Genomic DNA, 20,428 nt, shown 5'->3' on the forward strand with positions numbered 1-20,428 from the left:
GCTCTCCCTGCGGACCCCCCCCTCCCAAAAAAACCCAAACTCATCAAGTGCGATCCGCTTTAATCTCGCCTTCAGAAAAGTTCACTTTATTTACAAGGGGGGTGCCCGGGGTTCCCCCCTGTTTACACACACACATTTGTAAAATTAGCCAACCCCCCTGACAAAAACGCAAAGGAATGGCTGAGAAATAAATAAACCTCTCCCCCGCTCCGAGGTGGAAAGGCTCCAAGCCAGCGGGGCTCTGCTCCACCCCGGCCCGGGGCTCAGGCGATCCTGCTGCAGAATTCGTCGAAGTCCCTCTCCATGAAGAGCTCGCTCTCGATCACATCGTCCTCCGAGGGGAAGTACTGCTGGCTCTCCTCCTGCGGGGAGCCCGCGGCCGCACCGCCCCCGGCTCCGGCCCCAGCCCCGGCCCGGGCGGGCGGGGAGCGAGCGGCGGGTCCGGGCTCCCCCGCGCACTCCATCAGCGCCCCGCGGGCGTTCTCCAGCACCCCCAGGTACGAGTCCATGTCCAGCGGGTCCATCTCGCAGTCCGACCCGCCGCTCTCGGTGCCCACTGAGTCCGAGCGCAGGTGCATGAGCTGGTACTTCTCTCGCATCAGGAACTGGTTGGTGTTGCGGGGCGCCCGCATGCCCGGCGCCCGCCGGCCCAGCACATTGACGGGCCGCAGGGAGAGCAGCACCCGCGGCCGCGCCGGGCGGTGGCAGCGGCGGAAGGCGCGGCAGTGCTGCTGCTGCAGCTGCTGGTGCTGGTAGTGCTGGAAGTGGCTGTGCGTACGGCTGCCCAGCAGCTTCCGCGCCCCGCCGGGGACCCTCCCGCGCCGCCCGGGCGGCCAGCGGGAGCGGCTGCCGCCCCGCCGGGGCTCACCGCCCTTCAGCGGCGTCGGGGAGGCGCCCCCCGGCACCCCCTCGCCGCGGGCGGGCTCCCAGGGCGGGCACACGATGAACTCCGCTCGGCGCAGCATCGCGGCCCCCCGGCCTCTCACATGCTCCGAGCCGCCGGGACGCCCCCGCCGCGCTGTTCCTGCGCCGCCGCCTCTCCGGCGCGTCCTCCCCTTCTCTCCGGGCTGAGCGAACGCTTCCCAAGAGCCCTGCGGGGGCCTCTGCGGGCGCCTCTACCTTTTCACGATCCGCTCTGTTTTTTTCTTGAGCGGAGCCCGTTGGCAGCGCATAGCCTGGCTGAACGGCTGCGGGCTGCGGGGCAGCTTGACGGGTTCCAAGCCGCCGCTTCGGAGATGGTCTCGCCTACTCCCCGGGCGGGCGCTGCCGGGCTGTCAGCGCTGCGCCGGGCACGGCGGGCCGAGGCAGGGCCCGGGAGCGAAGCGAGCGAAGGGAAGGGAGGGCGCCGAGCCTCAGGGACCGCACAGGGAGCGCGCGCACCGCCCGCCGCCCCGCGCCCGCTGGCGGCGCGCTCCCGCGCAAGCCTTACTTATCACCTCCGGCGCAGTCCAACTGCTGCCGCGCCGCGGGGGGGTGCCGGGGCAGCACAGCCGCTCCTCAGCCAGCCTGTCCCCGCCAAACTTCGCCCTCTACGTCCGGGCGGCGCGAGGGCTCCGCGTCACTGCAGCCCGCGCGCTCGTACCTCTGGTGTTATCCCGAGTTATCCCTGGTTATCCTGGGAATCTTTCCCCCCTTGGGCGCGCTTTGGCTTGGCTCAGAGCAGCGGGCGCATTTTGTACATCTCCTATTCACGAAGACCATTTACGCTCAGCTCCCCGCGCAAGCACCGTTGCCCGCCCGCTCCTTGCAGCGGCGCCACGCAAACCGCGTACGGCGCTCGTCCCTTGCAGCGGCACTACGCAAACCACTACGCAAACCGCGTACGGCGCCCGTCCCTTGCAGCGGCGCTACGCAAACCGCGTAAGCCGCCCGTGAGGGGCGCTGGGGGGGGGGGGGGGGGAGGCGGCGAAATGGCCGCGGGGGCAGCGGGGGGGCAGAAGGGGTGGCCTGAGGCCGGCACCGAGCGCTGGAAAAGCCGCGACGCTCAGTGCCAGTGTCCGCGGCCGCCCTTCCTCTGGAGCTCCAGGCTGCGGCCGGTGCCACCGCCAGGAACAGTGACCTTCCCGCGGGTCCCACAAAATGGTGCCCGCGCCTTTCCCCTCTGCCGCTTCACGCCAGGGGAGTCCCCTCCTGGGGTTTCACGGTGGCTTTTTTTTTTTTTTCTTTTTTTTTTTTTTTCTTCTCTCTAGCTTTTCCAGCTGAATCGGTGCTTTTTTCATCAGTATAGAGTGAAAAATGAGAGCAGAGACATTCATTTTTGTAGTTTGGGGAATGCCACAGTTACTTGTGCTGGACCTTGGTCCCTCTACTACAAATTTCCCCTGTTTTCTACTCTGTTTTGGTTGGGGTTTTTTTTTGCCCTGTATGCAACTAATCTGACAGTGTTCACCCCTTCCCCACGGCCAATCTGATAATGAAAAATAATCTCAGCGTTGCACAAATGCTCCCAAGTAAAAGCTGTTCATTAATAAGGGCAGCAACTCTCAGGCAGGTAACATTTTATTACAATTTAACAGTGAAGAGCAAAGAAGTACAAAATACACAGGGGGAGACGAGGTAAAAGTCTAGATTTGGGCTAGCTATGGAGTCAACGTTGCCAAAAACAAATTGTCAACATTTGTCTGTTTCACTGCTTTAGAGAGTATTTCTAAGCAGTGTTTGTTTCAAATTCAATTCAGGAATTATATGGTATTCCATTTAAACTCAGCTGATGTTATCACCTGTGTGTTTACAAACTAAAGGCCAAAATGGAAGGAGTTGGCAGGGGAGCAAGCAGCAGCTGTCTAAAGTTGTCTGAAATCTGCAGCCTCTGAGATGTGAGGGAATGTGAGAGCAGGGGGGGCTGCAGCGCTTTCAGAGTTCATCGGGTGTTGATAAAGAAATGCCACATCATGTGGTAGAATCCATGTCCCGAGTTGTCACAGGCTTTTTCACAGATGTATTAGGCAGCAGTGTGGCTTGAATAAACTTCTGCCATTCCAAACCTCCCTCCTGGACACAGAATATCCCAGAACTCTGTGTTTGTACAGGGGACTCTGCCCTGGCAACCACACGCACTCAGCCTCTCCTGTCTGCTGGTCAGCCCAGCTTAGTCTGGCCTCAGTTCCTGTCTCCTCTTCTGTTTCTCTGAGTTTGGTGCAGATTGAGTCTGCATTTCTTATAGCTGTTCTAGAAGGATGTAGGAAATTTTGTGTAGAAAGGACTCTTGTACTACTTTGTGCAGGCAAGGATTCCAGTTAATGTGCCTCCCTTCACATCTGGATTATCTCTAATCCACACACTGACACTGTCCTGCACAGACCAGTAAATTCATCCTGTACCCAGTCCTGCAAATCAAAATCTAAAGCTTTTATTGAAACCTTTACTGGCACCTGCATCTCTATTAGTAAATAAGTTTTTAGAGCAATTTGAAATCATTACCTGGAGGCAGCTGAACTGTTTGTGCCATTATTGATCTGATGCTCTGTTCTGGTCAGGGTTCAGGTGTGCAGGCTGGGAAGAGCATCCATCTTCCTCCCGTCTATTCAAAAGGCTTTTTATAGCTTTTTTCAGCACTGGAAAAGTGGAGGAGATGTTTTTTTATGTATTATGAAATGTTTTGTAATTTCTCAGTGGTTGCCAGCCAGCAATAATATTTTTTCAAACACTTAAGTTTCCTTTGACATGGGGGAACCCATCTACAAGGTGGTATTTTTTTTTTTTAAGCACCAGAGGAAGGACTTCTGTTGTAGATACAGCCTTAAGAATTGGTATATTGAGATTTAAATTTAAGAGAGCCCCTGTAATGGAGATAAGATCGAGCTCCTGAGAAGAGTTTGGTAGAGGCCCTTGGTATCCATTTACTGGGAGAAGCCCAGTGTCTTGGTCTCGCTGGGTCAGAACCGCATGGGGTTATCCAGGACACGCAGCACAGCTCCGGCCCGGGTTGGGGCTCGGGGCCCGCGGCTGAGCCAGTCCCGGGCTCACGTCACCCCCGCGCCCTCAGGGGTTCTCCCCATGGCCGTGAGGGGAACTCCCGGCCCCGCCCCCGGCCCCGCCCAATCAGGGGCCGCGGGGCGGGCACGCGGGAAGAGTATCCCGAGCTGCCTCGCGCCTCCGTGACGCACCGCCCCAGGGGAGCTTCCACCCAATGGGCCGCCGCCTTACAAAGCTCGCTGGTGCGGCCGCAGAGAGCCGCGCGCTGATTGGCCGTGGAACCGGCCGTGTTTCCGGCCATGCTGCGCCGGGTGTGATTGCATCATGGCGGGACGGAGGTGAGCGGGGGGAGCATGGCCCGGGCTGCACCCTCGGCCCCTCGCTGCCCCCTCACGGCCCTGCCGGCCAGGCTTGGCTCATGCGGACGGCGGGCGGCTCCGAGACGCGAGGGTGGGGCGGCTCTAGCGGCTTGTCGAGGTGCTTGGCGGGAGAGCCGGTGCTGGGCGGCACCTTTAGCGTGTCCCGGGAAAGCGGCAGCTCGTGGTCCTTGTGCTGTCACCGCGGTAGCGGGGTCCGGCCGGGCCGGCAGCTCCCCTGCGGCGTTTGGCGTTATTAGCTCGTGTTTCGTGTGTACAACGTCACGTTCATGTGTGTGTTTTACTCCCTGGGTGCTGTACAGATTCTTCGCCTTTTCGGCAATTTAGGGATTACTTATAGCAGATGCTTATTAAAGGTTAGCCAAATTGAAGGGCTTAATACTTAACAAGTCTTGGTTTCATTAGTTTTTGTACAAAGAATTTAAGGTCCCTTATTACGTGCAGAACGTCTTAAGCATTCCCTTCGGCATCCTTTTAATAATGGGGTTTGAAGAATGCACCCTTTTTAATGCTGCAGCTGCGGTGACTTTGATATTTTCAGCAGACCTTGGCTTGCCCACCTCGGCAGCCTTTTGGAAACTGCAGAAAGCATTTTTATTCGGTGTGGTGGTGACATGCTTAGAAAGCAGCTGTCAGGCAGTAGAATTTAGTTATCACATAAAAGCAGTGTTCAGTAACTCAGCTGACACTGGTTTCTGAGTTTTTATTAAAAAGACACAATTCAAAGTTTTTTCAAGATAACCTAGATTTCTTCTTTTCACAATGATATGTTACATTTTTAATCAAGGTAACATGGTGACAACAAAAATTTCTTAAGCCATCACAAGATACAGTGTAAAACTGGGCTCTTGCATAGAGTGAAATTTTTGTATCTAAAGCCAACATTAATTGATGAGGGTGCTTGTCGCTTTAAAAGTGTTTTAATTGGCTTTTCAGTGTTAAAGGAAGGCCTTGCAGGGGGGCAGCTGGGCTAGTGTTGCAGTTTTATTCCTTGCATAAGACACTAGCACAAGATTTTCAGAAGCAACATTTGTTCTGTATTTCAGCATTCTGTTCACATCCATCCTTGCTTTTGTTTTAAACTTGGTTGTTTCTATCCCTTCTAGAAAGGGAGAATTTTGATTATCAGGTGAACAGTTTAGACTGATATTACCCCGGAACAATACCTAAAGAAGCAAAAATGGGGTGCCAGGTGTGTATGGAAAACAGAGCCGTGTTTAACTTTGGAGAAGGCAGCTGTAGGTGGACAAAGGAGGCTCCTTGTTTTTGGAGGCAGCTTTGGTCTCTTTTACAGAATAGTTTGTGGGAGAAGGTGACTGGAACAAGAGTAAGTGACTGATCATAAACCCCTGGAAATCAGAAACCTTTTTTACACCTTTAGTTCATCCTGTGTCTTTATGCTTAGAGTTTCTCATCAACAAAGTGATTAATATCTTGAAATCCACTTTGTTTTAATCATATATCTGATGTGTGGAAAGTACAACCGTATTTCTCAAATTTGGGCTCACTTCATTCATAATGGAGTTTCAATTGAATTTTTATTGACTTCTGAAAAATTAATATTTTAAAAAGCACGCGTGAACTTACTTTTGTGGTTTTAACGCATTTTTTTTTTTTCGTTGTAGATAAGAAGACCAGCTTAAGTCTCAGACTGCTGTAGTACAATCTCCAAACTTTGACACCTTTGCTAGTGAATGTTGTTATCCTCTAGAAAAGTGAGTGTACTTAATAAAAACTTGCTTAGTGGTGCGTTGTCTTTAACACTTCTGGTCAGCAGAAAATGAATAGAGAACCCTGCTTGTGTTTACTGATCTCTGTAAATGTGAAGTGTTGTCTGAAAGTGTGGTTTTATTAGATGTGTTTGTATAATTTCTCTAATATGGTTTGTGATGTTTTTGCTCAGTCTGTGTTCAAAGTAATGCAATTGTCCTTGATTATTTTGTGATTTAAAATACCTAGATTGCTTATAATGAGCTTTTATTTTTCTGTGCTGTAGAGAGATTCATACCTCTGTCTATAAAATTACTGTTAGATCTTGGCTTTTTCTCTCAGCTGAGGTTGAGCCATGGTGAGATTTCCAATGTGCTTTTACCTTTTAAGTCAGTCTGTTTAGAATTCTGGTTTGTAACTTGGAAAAAATAACCAATAGAGATGGTTGCATATTAATTCCCAACAGTATTTTTTTCCCTCTACTTCTCATGCAATAAAGTTGTGCTGTTGCAGAGTGTGGATGGATTTGTGCCCTGTGGTTACTGGACGCTGCTGTGCAGTGCAGTGCTCCAGTTGGAGGATGGGCCCACAGTGACTCTGTGATTTACGCAGGGAGTCTGTGATCCGTGAGCAGCCTCCACAGCCCGGTCACAGGCACAGCCCAACCCCCTCTGCCTCTGCTCTCTTCATTACACACCTCACAGCTGGCCAGTCTCCAAACCCTAGGCACTTACCACTCATTTGGGAGGGCTGAGCTTGAGCTGAGTACAACATGCACATCCTTAAACCTCAGGTCACCTGGTTTGTGGGAGATAAAAGCTTTAAGGCTGAATTCTTTTATCATTTCCATTGTCTCTGTGATCAGATCACTGAGAAATGGCACAGCCTAATCAGTGCTTCGAGGCAGAACAAGTTGTATGTGGAGTAACTCATTGTGCTCAGGCTGGTTATTACCTTTCTAAAATACATCCAGCCATGTCCACGTGTTCCTTGGTCAGCCCCTGATTTCCCCTCCAAATCCTCTGTTGTCTGTGCACCAGGTTGTGGGATTCTCAATTATAATAATACGATAATGATAAAGGATAATTTGGCTTTATTAGTGGAGAGAATGATTTGTCATGAATACAAAAGGGGTGGAATTGGTCTGTAGCACATTTTTTTGGGAGGGGTTCAATCCTTGAGCTGGCAGTTGTGGTGGTCTGTATTCCATTTAAGCAAACGTTTTGGAACTTCAGCTGTAACTGGAAGAATTGTCTTTGTCCATTTGCCTTTGTTGCTGCTTTATGGTTAGTATTTACAAACCTGAGTAAATCACAAGACTCGGGCTTTGTGCTGTTACTTGTAATTCTCTCAGGGCTGTGGTAGCTACTTGTGGTTCCTGTGCTCAGGAGCAGCAGCACTAAAGTGAGAGGTGGAAGAACTCTTTTATTCTGTAGCATTATCTATTACAACCTTCATAACCAATTTTCTCCTGTTAGGGAGTTGCTGTCTTAAAACATCCTTGTTCCCTAGAGCTTTGTTTAGTTCTTGCCATGGCATTTTATTGAAATCTGACCCTTTTCCATCTCATAGCAAGTTTGGAACCAGGCAACTGTTGTGTGTTCCTAATTATGTTGAGAATTCCTCTTTCCTGTGTTGCTTATACAGCATGGAAGTGGCCTGTGGGGGCTTAGTTTTAATGTACTTATAAAACTCATGTTCATCTTTGCAGTGTTTTTCACCTGTGCTGTCTGCAGTCTGGCTGCTTTTTGGGGCATCTGAAAGTGCTGGCATAGCCTGATGGAAAATGCTCTTTTAAATATCTAAACAGCGTGAATAAATGTACAGTGAGAACGAGCCTGCTCTTCAGTAGTTTAAAGTGAAACTCTCTGGTACAAACTGGTGCTGAAGGGTCACTTTGAACTTGGAAGCTTTTCCTGAAGGAAAAAAACACAAACCTGTAACCAAAAAATAATTTACCCTTTGATTGTTTTCTCTGGGAAACAGAAATAAAAACATGATAAAGAAGGGAACAATCATGTTGAATGAATGGAGAATCCTCTTTTCCTGATCTAAAACTTTGGTGCCAGTCAGTCAAAATTAACCTTTTTTTAGAATGGAGTGCTTGCTCCCATGCCTGTAATGAATCAGGCTCTTTGGAAAACTGAGTTTTGGATTGATGATATGGATTTGAAAGATACAAGTTGTATTTGTGGAGTTATTTTTTTTCTCACTTCTGTTCAATATGCATTTTTCTCTTCTTGATTCTTGTTGGGAAAGAATGGTTCAACAAGTTCCAGAAAACATAAATTTTCCAAATGAGGAAGAGAAGATCTTGACGCTCTGGAAAAATCTTAATTGTTTCAAGGAATGCCTGAAGCAATCAAAGAACAGACCTAGGTAAGAATCTGATAAAAGCTGTGTGGGGCAGTGCAGGGTTGGCTTGGCTGTAATTACTCTTTGTTTTTCCTTGGTTCTGTAAACAGCAGCTGTTCCCTTTGCCAACAGCAAGCCTGGCTAATGCTGCTTTCCCTTTATTTTTCACTTGGTGAAGAATCAGCAGTGTCGAAACAGTTGTAATAAACCTGTAATTTCCTGCCTGGTGGGTTTGTAAGAGAAATGGGGAGGTAAGCAAAGAACTCTTCCCATTGTGGAGCTGTGGAGCACTGTGCTGGGGTGTTCCATGGGAATCCTGGCAGAACTGGCAGTGGCAGGAACTGAACAAGTTGGAATGTTCCCTTCAGTCCCACTGCCAGCGTGGCACCTGTGCTGACTGCTCATGGAAGAGGAAGGAATGGATATTTTCCTATTCACCCTGTCTGAAAGCCTGCTGCTCAGGTTTTGCTCTAATGAGGAATGTTTTGTGTTGTAGGTTTAACTTCTATGATGGCCCCCCATTTGCCACGGGGCTCCCCCACTATGGCCATATTCTTGCAGGAACCATCAAAGACATCGTGACCAGATTTGCTCATCAGAGTGGTTTTCATGTTGACAGAAGGTTTGGCTGGGATTGCCACGGCTTACCTGTGGTATGTGCCATAAATTTGCCTGCAGATACTTCTGTTGGTTTCTCTTTCCCTGTTGTTCCCTGCTTATCACTCGTGTTTCTGTTGCTTTTATACCTAGCATTGTTGCTAAAAGAGAAATGGAAGTTCTTGTCCCATGTGTTTCTCTGGTTTTTGTGTGTGGTGAGTCCAGGAGCTTCCTACTGGTCACCTGCACTCTCTTCACTGCTGTGAACCTGTATTTATTTGGTCCATTTTTCAGAAACCTTCTTTTTGTTCATTTTTTAAAAAGATACTAAAGAAACAGTCACACCAGGGTGAGCCCTTGAAATCCCAGCCTAGTTCAGGTGCAGATCTCATGAAATCTCAAAAGGTTAAAGGAGGCCCCTGAGCTTCATTAGAATGTACAGGACACAAATAAACTATCCAGGGAAATCCTGAAAGCTTTTGGTAACAGGATGTTTTGTTTGGTTGTTTCCCATGCTCCCAGGAATATGAGATTGACAAGACTTTAGGCATTAAAGGGCCAGAGGATGTGGCAAAGATGGGGATTGAAGCTTACAACAAAGAGTGCAGAGGCATTGTCATGAGATACGCCAAGGAGTGGGAGGTGAGTGAAGGCTCAGTCCATGTTCTGCTGAGCATTTCTAAATCTGTTTGTGCAGATGTGTTCCAGGTGGGGTGAGCTTCATCCTTTTATCTGATTATGTGCATAAATCTCATATCTTAAGGCTTCTGTGTTTCTCTCCTGTGATCCTGAAAGGGGAACATAAAGAGCACCATAGTGGCTCAGAACAGAGACTGCTGTGGTGCCAAGAGGTTCCTTGCAGGTTACCTGGAGCTCAAAGTGTCTGATGAGATACACTGAACAAATAATGGATATGTTGAGCATTGTCTTTCTTTGTGCCTTCTCTTCTATAGAAAATTGAAAGATCTGTCTTTGTTTTTCAAATGGAGTCATTAAAGAAAATTAACATTAACCTCACTGCTTTTCTGCTCCTCCTTCCCCACAGTCTTTTCATTGCCAGAGTGCAGGATAGCAGCTTATATTTTTGGAAGAACAGAAATTCTCACAGCTGGTTTTGTCATAAGAGGTATAGGTAAACCCTTGGTCTTCCCAGAGAATATTGGTGTCAGCTTTGCATCCCAGGAGTGCAGAGAAAATGTTGATGTGTGCAATTTTGAAAAATGGTGATTCTCTCAAATGATTTCCAATAAAGCTTTATCTTAACAATTTTTTCTTGGCAGAACAGTCCTGTTTTAATTTTTCCTCGTGTGAAAGCTCTTCTACTTCATCACACTCCTCTGCATGTTTCTAGTCCTGCTGTATTTCTTTCCATGGAAATAGCAGTTTCTTACTTGAGTATCACTTGCCTCTTGCCCTTGGGAGCATTTTGAAGTTATGGCCAGTGTCTGAAGAAAGCAGAGCTGCCTTGGGTAGAGTAACTGTGGCCTAAACATCAGTGAGTGCCTAGATGAAAAGCAGACAATTTTTTTGTTTTTTGTTTTTTTTCAAATTGCACTCTGAAATGTTGTATTTCAAACTCATCATTGATGATTCTTTGTTGCTTTTAGAAATAAAAATAGCAAGATTCATTCTGGTTTGTTGTGGTGGTTTAACCCCAGCTTGCAGCTAAGTACCAATGAGTGGAGATAAGAACAGTTTAATTGAAACAAAATAAAATAACGATGCTAATGATATTAATAGTAGTAAAAGAGGAGAGGGAAGGAGGAATAAAAGCCAGGAAAACCAAGTGATGCCCAGTCTTGCTGCTGAGTGATGCCCAGCCTGTCTCTGCCCAGAGATTCAGAGCTCCTGGCCAAGTCTCCCCAGTTTCTCTGCTGGGTACAATGTCCTGTGCTCTGGAATGTCCCTTTGGCCAGTTTGGATCAGCTGTCCTGGCTGTTCTCCCACCCAGCTCCTTGTGCAGCTCCTGCCTGGCACAGCCTGGGAAACTGAGAACTCCTTGCTTAGGGCAAGCATTAATCAGCAGCACTTAAGCCAGCAGTGGGTTAACAACATTATTCCCATCCTAAATCCAGAACACAGCACTGTATCAGCTAGGAAGAAGAAAATTAACTCTATCCCAGCTAAGCCTGGAACATCTGTGGTTCATTTTCCACCCCTTTTAACTTGCTGTGCTTCAGCAGCTGGTGTTTTTGCAGTGTTGGTCAGTCCAAGCACTTGATCTTTTGTGTAGTGAATGGACTTTTTATTTTGTTTTGTTCATAAACTTGTGAATGTATATGTGTATTTTAGATGATTAATAAATAGAATGATATTTGTTTAAATATCTTTTGACTTGTAATGAATTAAAATATTTTGGACTAATGCTAGGAAAGGAATGACCAACATTCCTGTTAGATAGTGTTTATTTTCTGCCTGGAGTGGTTAGCAAATATTTGAGCCTTATGAAAAAAAAAGATTCCTTGGGTGTATAAAATCTTACAATGCTGAGACCAAACATGATGGTGGATCCTTGTGCTAATCAGTCCTAGGATATGGATCTTATTAGTGGAATGTCAGAGTGGTTTCAAGGTCAGGATGGAAACTGATCCATGTCAGGAGCTCAGGTGTTGTATGAAAATGTAGAGGTGAGAGAAGGAATGTGTTCTGTGTTCACTGTGCTGGTGTGACATTCAGTGTGGGCTATGTCACAGTGTCAGGACAGGTGTCCCTGGCTTGGCTGTCTGCAGAGCTGGGGCTTTGGATGGTTGTGAAATCCCACTTGGCCCAGTGAATGCCACAGCTGGCTCATTCCTCATTAGTGTCTGGATATGAGCATGATCTGTCCTGAGACAGGGGCTGGCACCTGTCACTGCTGTGCCTTTGGCAGCCCTCTCATGGCTCTGGGTAGTCAGAGAAGGCAGCTGGCCCTGGAATAGTTTGATAACTTGTCATGTATCAATTTCTTTCAGCATTTCTTTGTCTTCAAATTACATCATGTTTTCATGTCACTGAAAGCTGATAGACTACGTCTTCTGAGTTTTCACTGTCTCTGCAACAAGTAGTCTTAAAAATAGAAGTGAGGCCACTCTAATGAAAAGCAATTTTCAGGCATTTGAACCTTGGCTGAACCTTGAGTGATCCACCATTTCTATTTGATGAATGATCCAAGTGATCTACCATTTTTGCTATGTTGATCACAGTGGCCTGTTGTGTGACCTTGGTTGTATGTAACCATGCTTATTTTTGTCTGTTTGAATACACTGTTTGGAACTAGTACCAGACTAAAATATTTTATAGATGTATTTCATTGAGATGGGACAAATGCTGCACTTAAAAACCTAGCTGACTTTTATTTTACAGAATAAATATTGGTTTTGTATCATCATAATGCATTGTTAAGATACCTTTCAATCTCTTTTTGTGTGTCTTAACAGTTCAGTGTTACCAGATTAGGACGCTGGATTGACTTTGAAAATGACTACAAAACTCTTTACCCTGAGTTCATGGAGTCTGTGTGGTAAGTGAACGTGCACTGCTTTATGCATTTGAAAAGTGCAAAAGGCTTCACTCATTGGAAATGTGTTGGTCCATGTATCACTAGAACTGCATCAGGCAGAGTAATTAAAGTGATGTGAAATCACTTGATGTCCAAGTGACAGAATTAATTGTCCCATTTTTCCTTCTCCAGGATAGCAGAGCTTTGCAAAATAAAGTGCACCAGCACTGCTTTTAGGGAGCCCTGAAATCTTACTGCTCCATGTCAACTTCAAAGCAGTTCTGAAGATCTATTAATATGTTCCTTGGTTGGTTTAGGAAATTTCGATCTTTCTCTTCATTCTTGATGTTCTTCACACTGTCAGCTGTAAATGGGCAAACTGTCCAAGCTCAGTTTAGCTCCAAACCTCTTCTTCAAGCCTGTATTTAGAGGCTGTGAATCTGCTGTTATCTTTTTCTTGGCAGCACAGTTTGACAACTGCCTTGGACTCCTGGTGCAGAGCTTAATAAAGTTTGGGTGTTTTGGCAATGTATTCAGGGTGCCTGTTGGGATTTCAAAAGACAAGAGAACCTTACAGGATAATCAGGTTGGTTTAACAGAGTGAAGAAATGGCAGCTGTGAGTGATAGAATGACAAGGTGAGTTTCAGGGAGAGGTTTTGCAGAGTATATGCTGACAGAAAGCCATTGAAAAGCAAATTATGTCCATAATAAAGTATTATTGAATATTAGGTAATATTAGCTTATAATTAGTTTTAATTGTGTAGTTTCATAGAGTAATGGCAATGGATTGACCTTGTAGATGTCCCTGAAGCCACTGCAGAGGGCTGAAGTGCCAGTGAGATTCCATGAGCATTGGAAAGATGGTGGGAAGGCAGCAGATGTTTAACTCGCTCAGCTGAAGAAACCCTGCATAATTATAAAGCCAAAACTGACAAGAAACCTTCATTTTGTAAATTACAAAAATACTTAGTGGCACCTCAAATCCTGTTTAACTGGCAGCTTAAAAACCAAACGTGCCTTGAGCTAGCTGCAGGGTCTCTTTCAGCAGCCCAAGCCTTTTTTTGGTGGTTTGTTTCTCCCACCACTTCTTTAAAATGCAGTTTCTGGTCTTTCACCTGTGTTACAGAGATTACCTTCTCTAATGCTTGCTTTGATACAAACTCTAAATTATATTGGATCTGAAAATTCAGATTTTAGGAAGTATGTAGGCAGACAGCCTCTTAATTTTGTACTTTTTTCGCTTCCTGATACTGTTAAGTTTCTGATAAATCATGTAATGAAACATTTTCTGTTTTTAAAAGTTGGGTTTTTTTTTGTTTTTGTTTTGTTTTTTTTTTTTTTGGAAAGTCTCCTTGGACTGTCTCAGGGCTGAAGGAGATAATGCTTAAAGAGAGCCCTGTCACTCTAGTTAGAGTGGTGCTTTTGGCAGGGTAATGCAAAATTTTCTAAAAATTAAATAAATTGGATGGTTACCCAGACAATCATCAGACCCACAAGGTGTTACTGAAGTTCCTTTCCATGTCCATCAGGAGTGATCATTCAGGCTGTAGGTTCTAGCATGCTTCTCTCACAATTGATAATTGATTCCATTTTTTTCTGAGATCCTTCTGAAATTCTTTAAAAAAGCTTTAAAATTTAGTGTCCAGCTATGTACAAAAGAGAAACTGCAGCTTAATTTCTGCATTGACTGCCTTGGAGACCATATTGGCTTGTCCAGTGGTTTTACCTTGTACTGTCTGATGCTGATTTTAGGCCCAGAAAAAAAACCTGGCTGTGAAAATGGTAGTGGGCATAGCAGCTGTAGTTTTTGTGGTTAAAATATGGTAAGGAGTTTGTCTTTAGTCATATAATCAGCTAAACCAGTCTGTTTAGGTTATTTTTTTTTCCTGGTCTGTAGCTCTACCTTCAGCTCTGGAGAGGCCTCAACTGAAATTTCTTTGTGACATTGAGTTCAGTGAGATCATCTAATACTTGTGATAAATGTTGTTTTCAGTGGTGGCTGATTTGATCCAAATTATTTAGATTTGAAATATTTAGGACTCCAGACACCAAATACATCTGTTGTACAGTATCTCTACAAAACAATATTAATAAGCTCAGAATGCTAGAGTGCATTTATTTTTCATGTTTATAATTGTTCTGGTGGAAGTGTCTACTTTGTTGGCATTTTGGTGCTGTGTCATATGATCACTGACTAAACTGAATTTTGAGCCTGCTAAATTTTGACTTTCAACAAAGCATTCATTGGTGGAATTGTGGTATCCTGGCAGAATTTTTCAGGGCAGGATTGAAAGTTGATGTCAGTAAGAGTAGTGCAGTGGTTTTACATGTTAAGATCCAGGCAACTCTGCACATATTAAATAACTTAAATAGAACTTTTTAATTTAATTCTGTACAATTTGTCCTGCAGCCAGCTTTGCCCTCTGTTAAAAAATGCCCTTCACTGGAACAGTGCAATGAGAGTGATGTTCTTGAGCTGGCATGGCACAAACATGAAATGTGTTCTTGCCGTGTTTTTGTACAGTCACAAGACACATGCAGTGAAATGGAGAGGAGTTTGATGGGAGCTTAAACTTTTTACTGAGGTGGTCTGAAAGAAACCTTTGGGAGTTGGAATAACTCTAAATGATTGTCTTCACTGCTGGCTTGTGGCATAGGTGTGGGCTGGGTGTGAGTTTATTGTGGGGACGGCTCTCCCTGGGCTCTGGGGGAGCAGGGTGGGTGGGATGAGAGGATGGCTCTGCTGTTCCCGGGGTGATGCCAGGGCTTGGCCTCTCCTCCTGCTGCTCTCAAGGGTGGCTTGAGCAGGTTCCTGTCACCATCTAGTGCCCAAATGAGCAACTGCGGGCTGAGCCTGTTAGAGACTGTCCTGAGCTCCTCTTGGTGACAGAGCTCTGGGAGGAGGTGCCAGGGAGAGCTGGGCTCACACCCGACCTGCCCTGAGACAGGCCCAGCACTCAGCACTAAACCACAATGATCTCAGAACAACAGATCTTGGAATAGAAATTCTAATCGATTTCTAGAAATAGATTTCTCCTATTAGAAATCACCACTGCATTCTGTGTATTCCATGACTAATGATTTTCTATGGAGATACTGCTGATAAGAAATATGGTTTGTCCATCTATGAGCTACCTCTATTTTTTCCCTCATTCTTGTATTCTTTTGTGCATTAAGTTCTCTAGTCCCCTTGTTGTTACCTTCTCACCAATCTAGTCCTTGTTCTATCTCCTTCCCTGTATTTTGAAGAGGAATACACTGCACTCCTATGGATGATCTTTGGGATAAGTCTAGCATTAGTTTTAGGTACTCAGATTTTCTGTTATACAGGTATTTTACATTTCTGGCTTGATCTGGAATCTCTCAACAAACACACTGTTCTGAAGATTACAGCTTGGAGAGTAGACCTGGAACAGGATGATCTCTGTATGCCAGGATTTTAAAGCTTTCAGTGGTAGTTGAACATAGAATTTGACAACTTCTCTACTCACAATTCTTAGGCCCTGGAACAAAGAAATACTTCTGACTTTCTTAAGGAGCTGTCTTTCCAAGATGCTATTCTAAAGATAGATTGTGTTTGTTGTTGGAATTCATGTTCCACTTAGCTTTATGTTTTTATGCTTTTTTTGATTCACATCCAGTGTTTTTTGAGTACTTTTTTTTTCCCCCCCAAGCATATATTTTTGATTGTTGCTTTCATTTTGATTTCCTTTTGTTTTTCAAATGCTGTCCATGAGTTGTAGGAAAACCTTCTTCTCAGAAGTTCTGCTTCCCATGGTGCTGTTAGGATGCAGTGTTTGCTGAACTTTTAAATGACAGGGATTCTTGCATAGCATGCTGTTTGTGCCTGGATTTGTTTAGTAGGTCTACAGAGGCTATAAAATTGTCCTTTTGATATGAACTGATGTGAGATCACACAGCAATCATTTTGTCCATTTACCTAAAGTACCATGGGTATGTTGAAATCCTAGACCTCTAGATCCTGCTGTCCTAATGCCCACAGAACTGTTTACAGTTCCTGCTGTTCTTCTTTAAAGAGGAGAAAAGGGGGGACAGCACTTTATATGTGTTTGAAAAGAAATCTCAGTGTTAGTTACAAGTTTTCTGGAAAGGCTGGAATTCTGAAAACCTCAGAAAACCCTTAAAGATACTGATCATTGCAAACAATCCCTCAAAGGAATGGCATTAAGAAGTTGGGAAGCTCCAAGATCAAATCCTTCTCTTTGATGTGAACTGGATGTACGTGTTTGAGAAGTGCAGCTTGCTTTTGCACAGTGAGAGATGTTGGATGCTGTGTGGGATGCCAGGAGTGTTTGGAGTGCTGCATTGATTAATTCAGTATCTTTTGGAAGCAAAAGCTCCCTTTGCAGGAGTTTGATTATATCCATGTGGTGTTTGTGTGCTGTGTGTGTGACTTGGATGAACAAATGTTTCAGGGAGGTTCTGGTTTTTTGGGAGTTCTTGAGAGAGCAAGGCTTTGTAATTGACTGGGCTTGAACCTTATGACACTTCAGGAACAACAAATTCTTATCACTTTGGGAGTTAAACATTCCTCGCACCTTTAGAGACCAGATTCTCTCAAGAAGCTGAAATATACATCTTGAATTTCACCTTTTCCCAAACCGCATTTTTTCTTCAGTAAAGGTCTGAATGCTGCTCCCACAGCCAAAAGGAGGCAACTAAATTTATTTATGTTTGAGGAGAAATGTTGCAGATTTAGAGGAACAAGATTTGATTTCTCGCTTCTCTGAGTACATGTTTTGTTTGTCACTAGGAAGGAGTTCTGTGGTTTCCTTAGATTATTTTTTTCAGAAAGCACTGCATTTTCCATTTTGGCTTACAAACCTGGGGCCCCTTTCTTGCCCACGTTTTGTGAGGTTATTGTCTAAAATGGTGTGATGAATTTTTAATCAAAACATGATCTCCACCTGTAAGTGACTTACTTTTAGAACCATCTCATCTTTGGCAGGTGCTGTGTTTCAGGTGGGCACTGCAGCAGGGAGCCCTTTGGGAATCATCTCTGTAGCTCTGCTGGTCACACACCAGCAGCTCCCTTTTTGTTAAGGAAACCACTGTAGGTGCTTTTTAAGATAACAAAAGAGCTTGTGTAGTGGTAGTGAGGGCTATAGCATCAAACAGCAGTGTTGATTCAGTGATAATTCTGTTTATTCTGCTGTGTGAGGGGCCAGGCTGTGACAAACTCCAAGTGAGTGCTCGTTGTGGCCTGTGAGGAGCTCGGGGGACAGATGTGGTGTGAAGGCCATCCCTGCTCTGAGTGCACAGCTGGAGGCAGGGCTGTGCAATGGGATGGGATTGCCACAGGAGGGAGATGCCGGCCTGGATTGGAAGCTTGGCAGCTCCACATAGTGCTCACCTTTGCTGAGCAGCTCCCTGAGTTTACAGTTATATTTACAGCTGAATTAAATATTCAGTGTTTCTCTGAGTAGTTTTTGTGTGCTGTTAGTAGGCAGTGTTCTATAGAAAGTAAAGTGGAGCCTTTTTCTATAGGTGTTTTAGTTACTGCTTTTGAAAGGCAAATAGAACACCTTCAGTAGGAATGCTGTCACTTGTCACAGGCTGCATTCATTATGCTCTGAGGGGGTAAGCATACATTTAAAGTTATTTTAACTCCCACAAAAACTTGTGCAGTTAGCCAGCTCAAATTTGTACGCTGAAAGTTGGTAAAACTATATTCAGGCATCATTTTTATAGAAGACTGGTCTAGATTTATACAAGTCTAAGTTGATAAACTTAACATCTGCACTATGAAACAGTCACTCACTCCTACGTTTCAGATTTGGGTTGGGGGTCAGGCAGCCACATCTTGCCTGTGGGTGACATTTCTTGGTTGAACAAGGTTTCTTTGGAGTTGTGTTAAGGTAAGGCACCTTTGTAGGAGTGCACAGTTCTGAGAGACCCCTGGGTTGGGCTCCTGTGGGGCAGGACTTGATGCTGCTGAGGGTCTCAGAGGATTTTTCTGTTTCAGACTTTGTGTTACATAATTTTTCTGATGTTAGTGACCGCTCATAGGAGGGTTTTGGATTTTTACTGGAGGCCCATGGATGAATCTGAGTGGACTGCACATCTTTTCCATGTGACATTCTGTATTTTCTCCAGCTGCCTAATCTGCAGTGTAATAATTATTCTGATTAAGGCTCCACAGGACTTCCATGTCAGCAAGTCAGAGCATGTTTTTTGATATTCTTATTTTGGGCCACAGATAAAATCAGTGCAGTAGTCTACTTTTGTTTTTTGTTGAAGATGATAATATCAAACATAGAAGACAAGACACTGACTGAAATACAGGTCCAGATTCTCAAGCTCAAAATGACAGCCTGCAGAAGAAAGTGCTGCTTGCCAGGATTGGGTTGGTTGCTTAGCAATGAGCTATTTATCTGCAAAGGGACCCAGAAAAGGGATCAGGATGGTTTGAAAACATAGTTTGAATAAAGGAGCTTTTCAAGTCAGCAGAGTTTAACAGTTTTTGTGTGAAATTCCAAATGACGAGGCTGTGCAGCAGCCCTGATTTGTGAGTTGAAGGTGGCAGGATTATTTAAGGCTTGCCCTCTCCTGCCTTGCAGGCTGTGCCACTGAGTGTGCAAGTCAGCAAGACATGAGAGGCTGATAAATGTTGATGATCCTTGAGGAAACCCTGCAGTATTCAGGGTTTGTCCATCACATGGGCACCTTGAGTTGTTGTGTGAAATGTTTGTCTTCCAGCTTCCATTCATCTTGAGCATTGACTCAGTTTGTCACTTGTGGTATTAAGTGCTGTCTTGATTATTTCAAGCAAACCTAAGGATGCAGCTATGCTACAGGCTGTACTGATGATTTCCTAAGCACAGTTAGACCTTGGTATGAGACTGTGATCTCAGAGAGGATCTGAGTTCAAAGGAGAATATTAAATTGCAGCACCATAAAGCTGAGTTCGTGATTTTTCATGGTTAACTGTGCCCTCCTGTGGAAAATGCTCTCAGATTATCAGGATTTACTTGGGGTGGGTTGCAGGTAGCTCTGACCTGTATCTGTGTCTCTGCTGTAGCACTGGTTGCTGCAGCAGGAACTTGAGATCATGTGAGAAGTGAGCAGCCATGTCACTCCAGCTTATGGCTGATTTCAGCATTGTTAATTGTTCAGATTTCAGGTGATCTTTGTATTCAGGAAATCTGAGAAGGTGTTTTGATGGAATACAAATCATATTGCTGATTAATCTCTGTGCTGTGTAGCCAGTGCATGGAATACCAAGCTGCTTGAACCAGCTAAAGCTAACAATCTGCCAGAAATGCAGTTGCAATCATTTATCTCTTTGCCTTTTGACTTGCAAATACTGTCTTTAGTTTATGGTGGATTTTTAAAAATAGGTGTCATTCAGAAAGAAACTCCAGCTAGAGCAGAAACCCTATTTTGCAGTTTATTTACAAATATGAAATACCAAGTTATTCCTTGTTCCTTGTGTACTTCCAGGTGGGTTTTCAAGCAGCTCTATGACAAAGGACTGGTGTATAGAGGAGTTAAGGTCATGCCTTTTTCAACTGCATGCAACACCCCCCTGTCCAACTTTGAGTCCCATCAGAACTACAAGGTAAGCTGCAGTCAGATTTCTCTTTTCTTCTGTTTGGATTTGAAAAGCTTTAGTACTTTTTGCTTGGTGGTACCTAAGCATGTCATTACACTCCAAATTGGTTGTAAAAATCTAGGTAAATGGGTTAATTTTGATCATATTTTGCTGTATTTGTTTGGATCACTTGATCCACGTTTTGTTTTATTGTGGTAAATTCCTCCCTCTCTGGACTCCCAAGGTTTTATTGCAGTGGTGGATTTTTATGGTGAATTTTCAGAGGAGTGAGCTGCAGTTGTCCCTGTCTGTGCACATCTGAAAAGAAGAGGGTCTTTGGTAGGGTTTGAATCTTCTGTGAGGAGATTCATAAAGAGTGTCAAAGACTCTGTAGCTGTAGAATAATGGTTCTTTTGAGAATCATTAATTTAGATTGGGAA

General features: G+C 44.9%; 1 protein-coding gene and 1 non-coding gene across 3 annotated transcripts in view; both read left to right on the top strand.

Moving 5' to 3' along the window:
• Positions 1-4,193: 4,193 nt before the first annotated feature.
• Positions 4,194-20,428, top strand: part of IARS1 (isoleucyl-tRNA synthetase 1) — a 94,568-nt gene continuing 78,333 nt past the window's right edge. For both annotated transcript variants that reach the window (XM_014869752.2, XM_014869749.2), the window contains exons 1-7: positions 4,194-4,253; positions 5,918-6,007; positions 8,262-8,381; positions 8,854-9,010; positions 9,477-9,596; positions 12,371-12,453; positions 19,898-20,015. In XM_014869752.2, coding sequence (XP_014725238.2) covers positions 8,263-8,381; positions 8,854-9,010; positions 9,477-9,596; positions 12,371-12,453; positions 19,898-20,015 — 597 coding nt within the window. In that variant the 5' untranslated portion in view covers positions 4,194-4,253; positions 5,918-6,007; position 8,262. The remainder of the gene's footprint in view (positions 4,254-5,917; positions 6,008-8,261; positions 8,382-8,853; positions 9,011-9,476; positions 9,597-12,370; positions 12,454-19,897; positions 20,016-20,428) is intronic.
• On the top strand, positions 6,533-6,664 carry LOC148222513 (small nucleolar RNA SNORA84). The gene has a single exon (XR_015806152.1). It is a non-coding gene; the product is annotated as a small nucleolar RNA SNORA84 (small nucleolar RNA).

This window comes from Sturnus vulgaris, chromosome 11 (genome assembly GCF_052056855.1).
Source record: "Sturnus vulgaris isolate bStuVul1 chromosome 11, bStuVul1.hap1, whole genome shotgun sequence".
NCBI lineage: Eukaryota > Metazoa > Chordata > Aves > Passeriformes > Sturnidae > Sturnus > Sturnus vulgaris.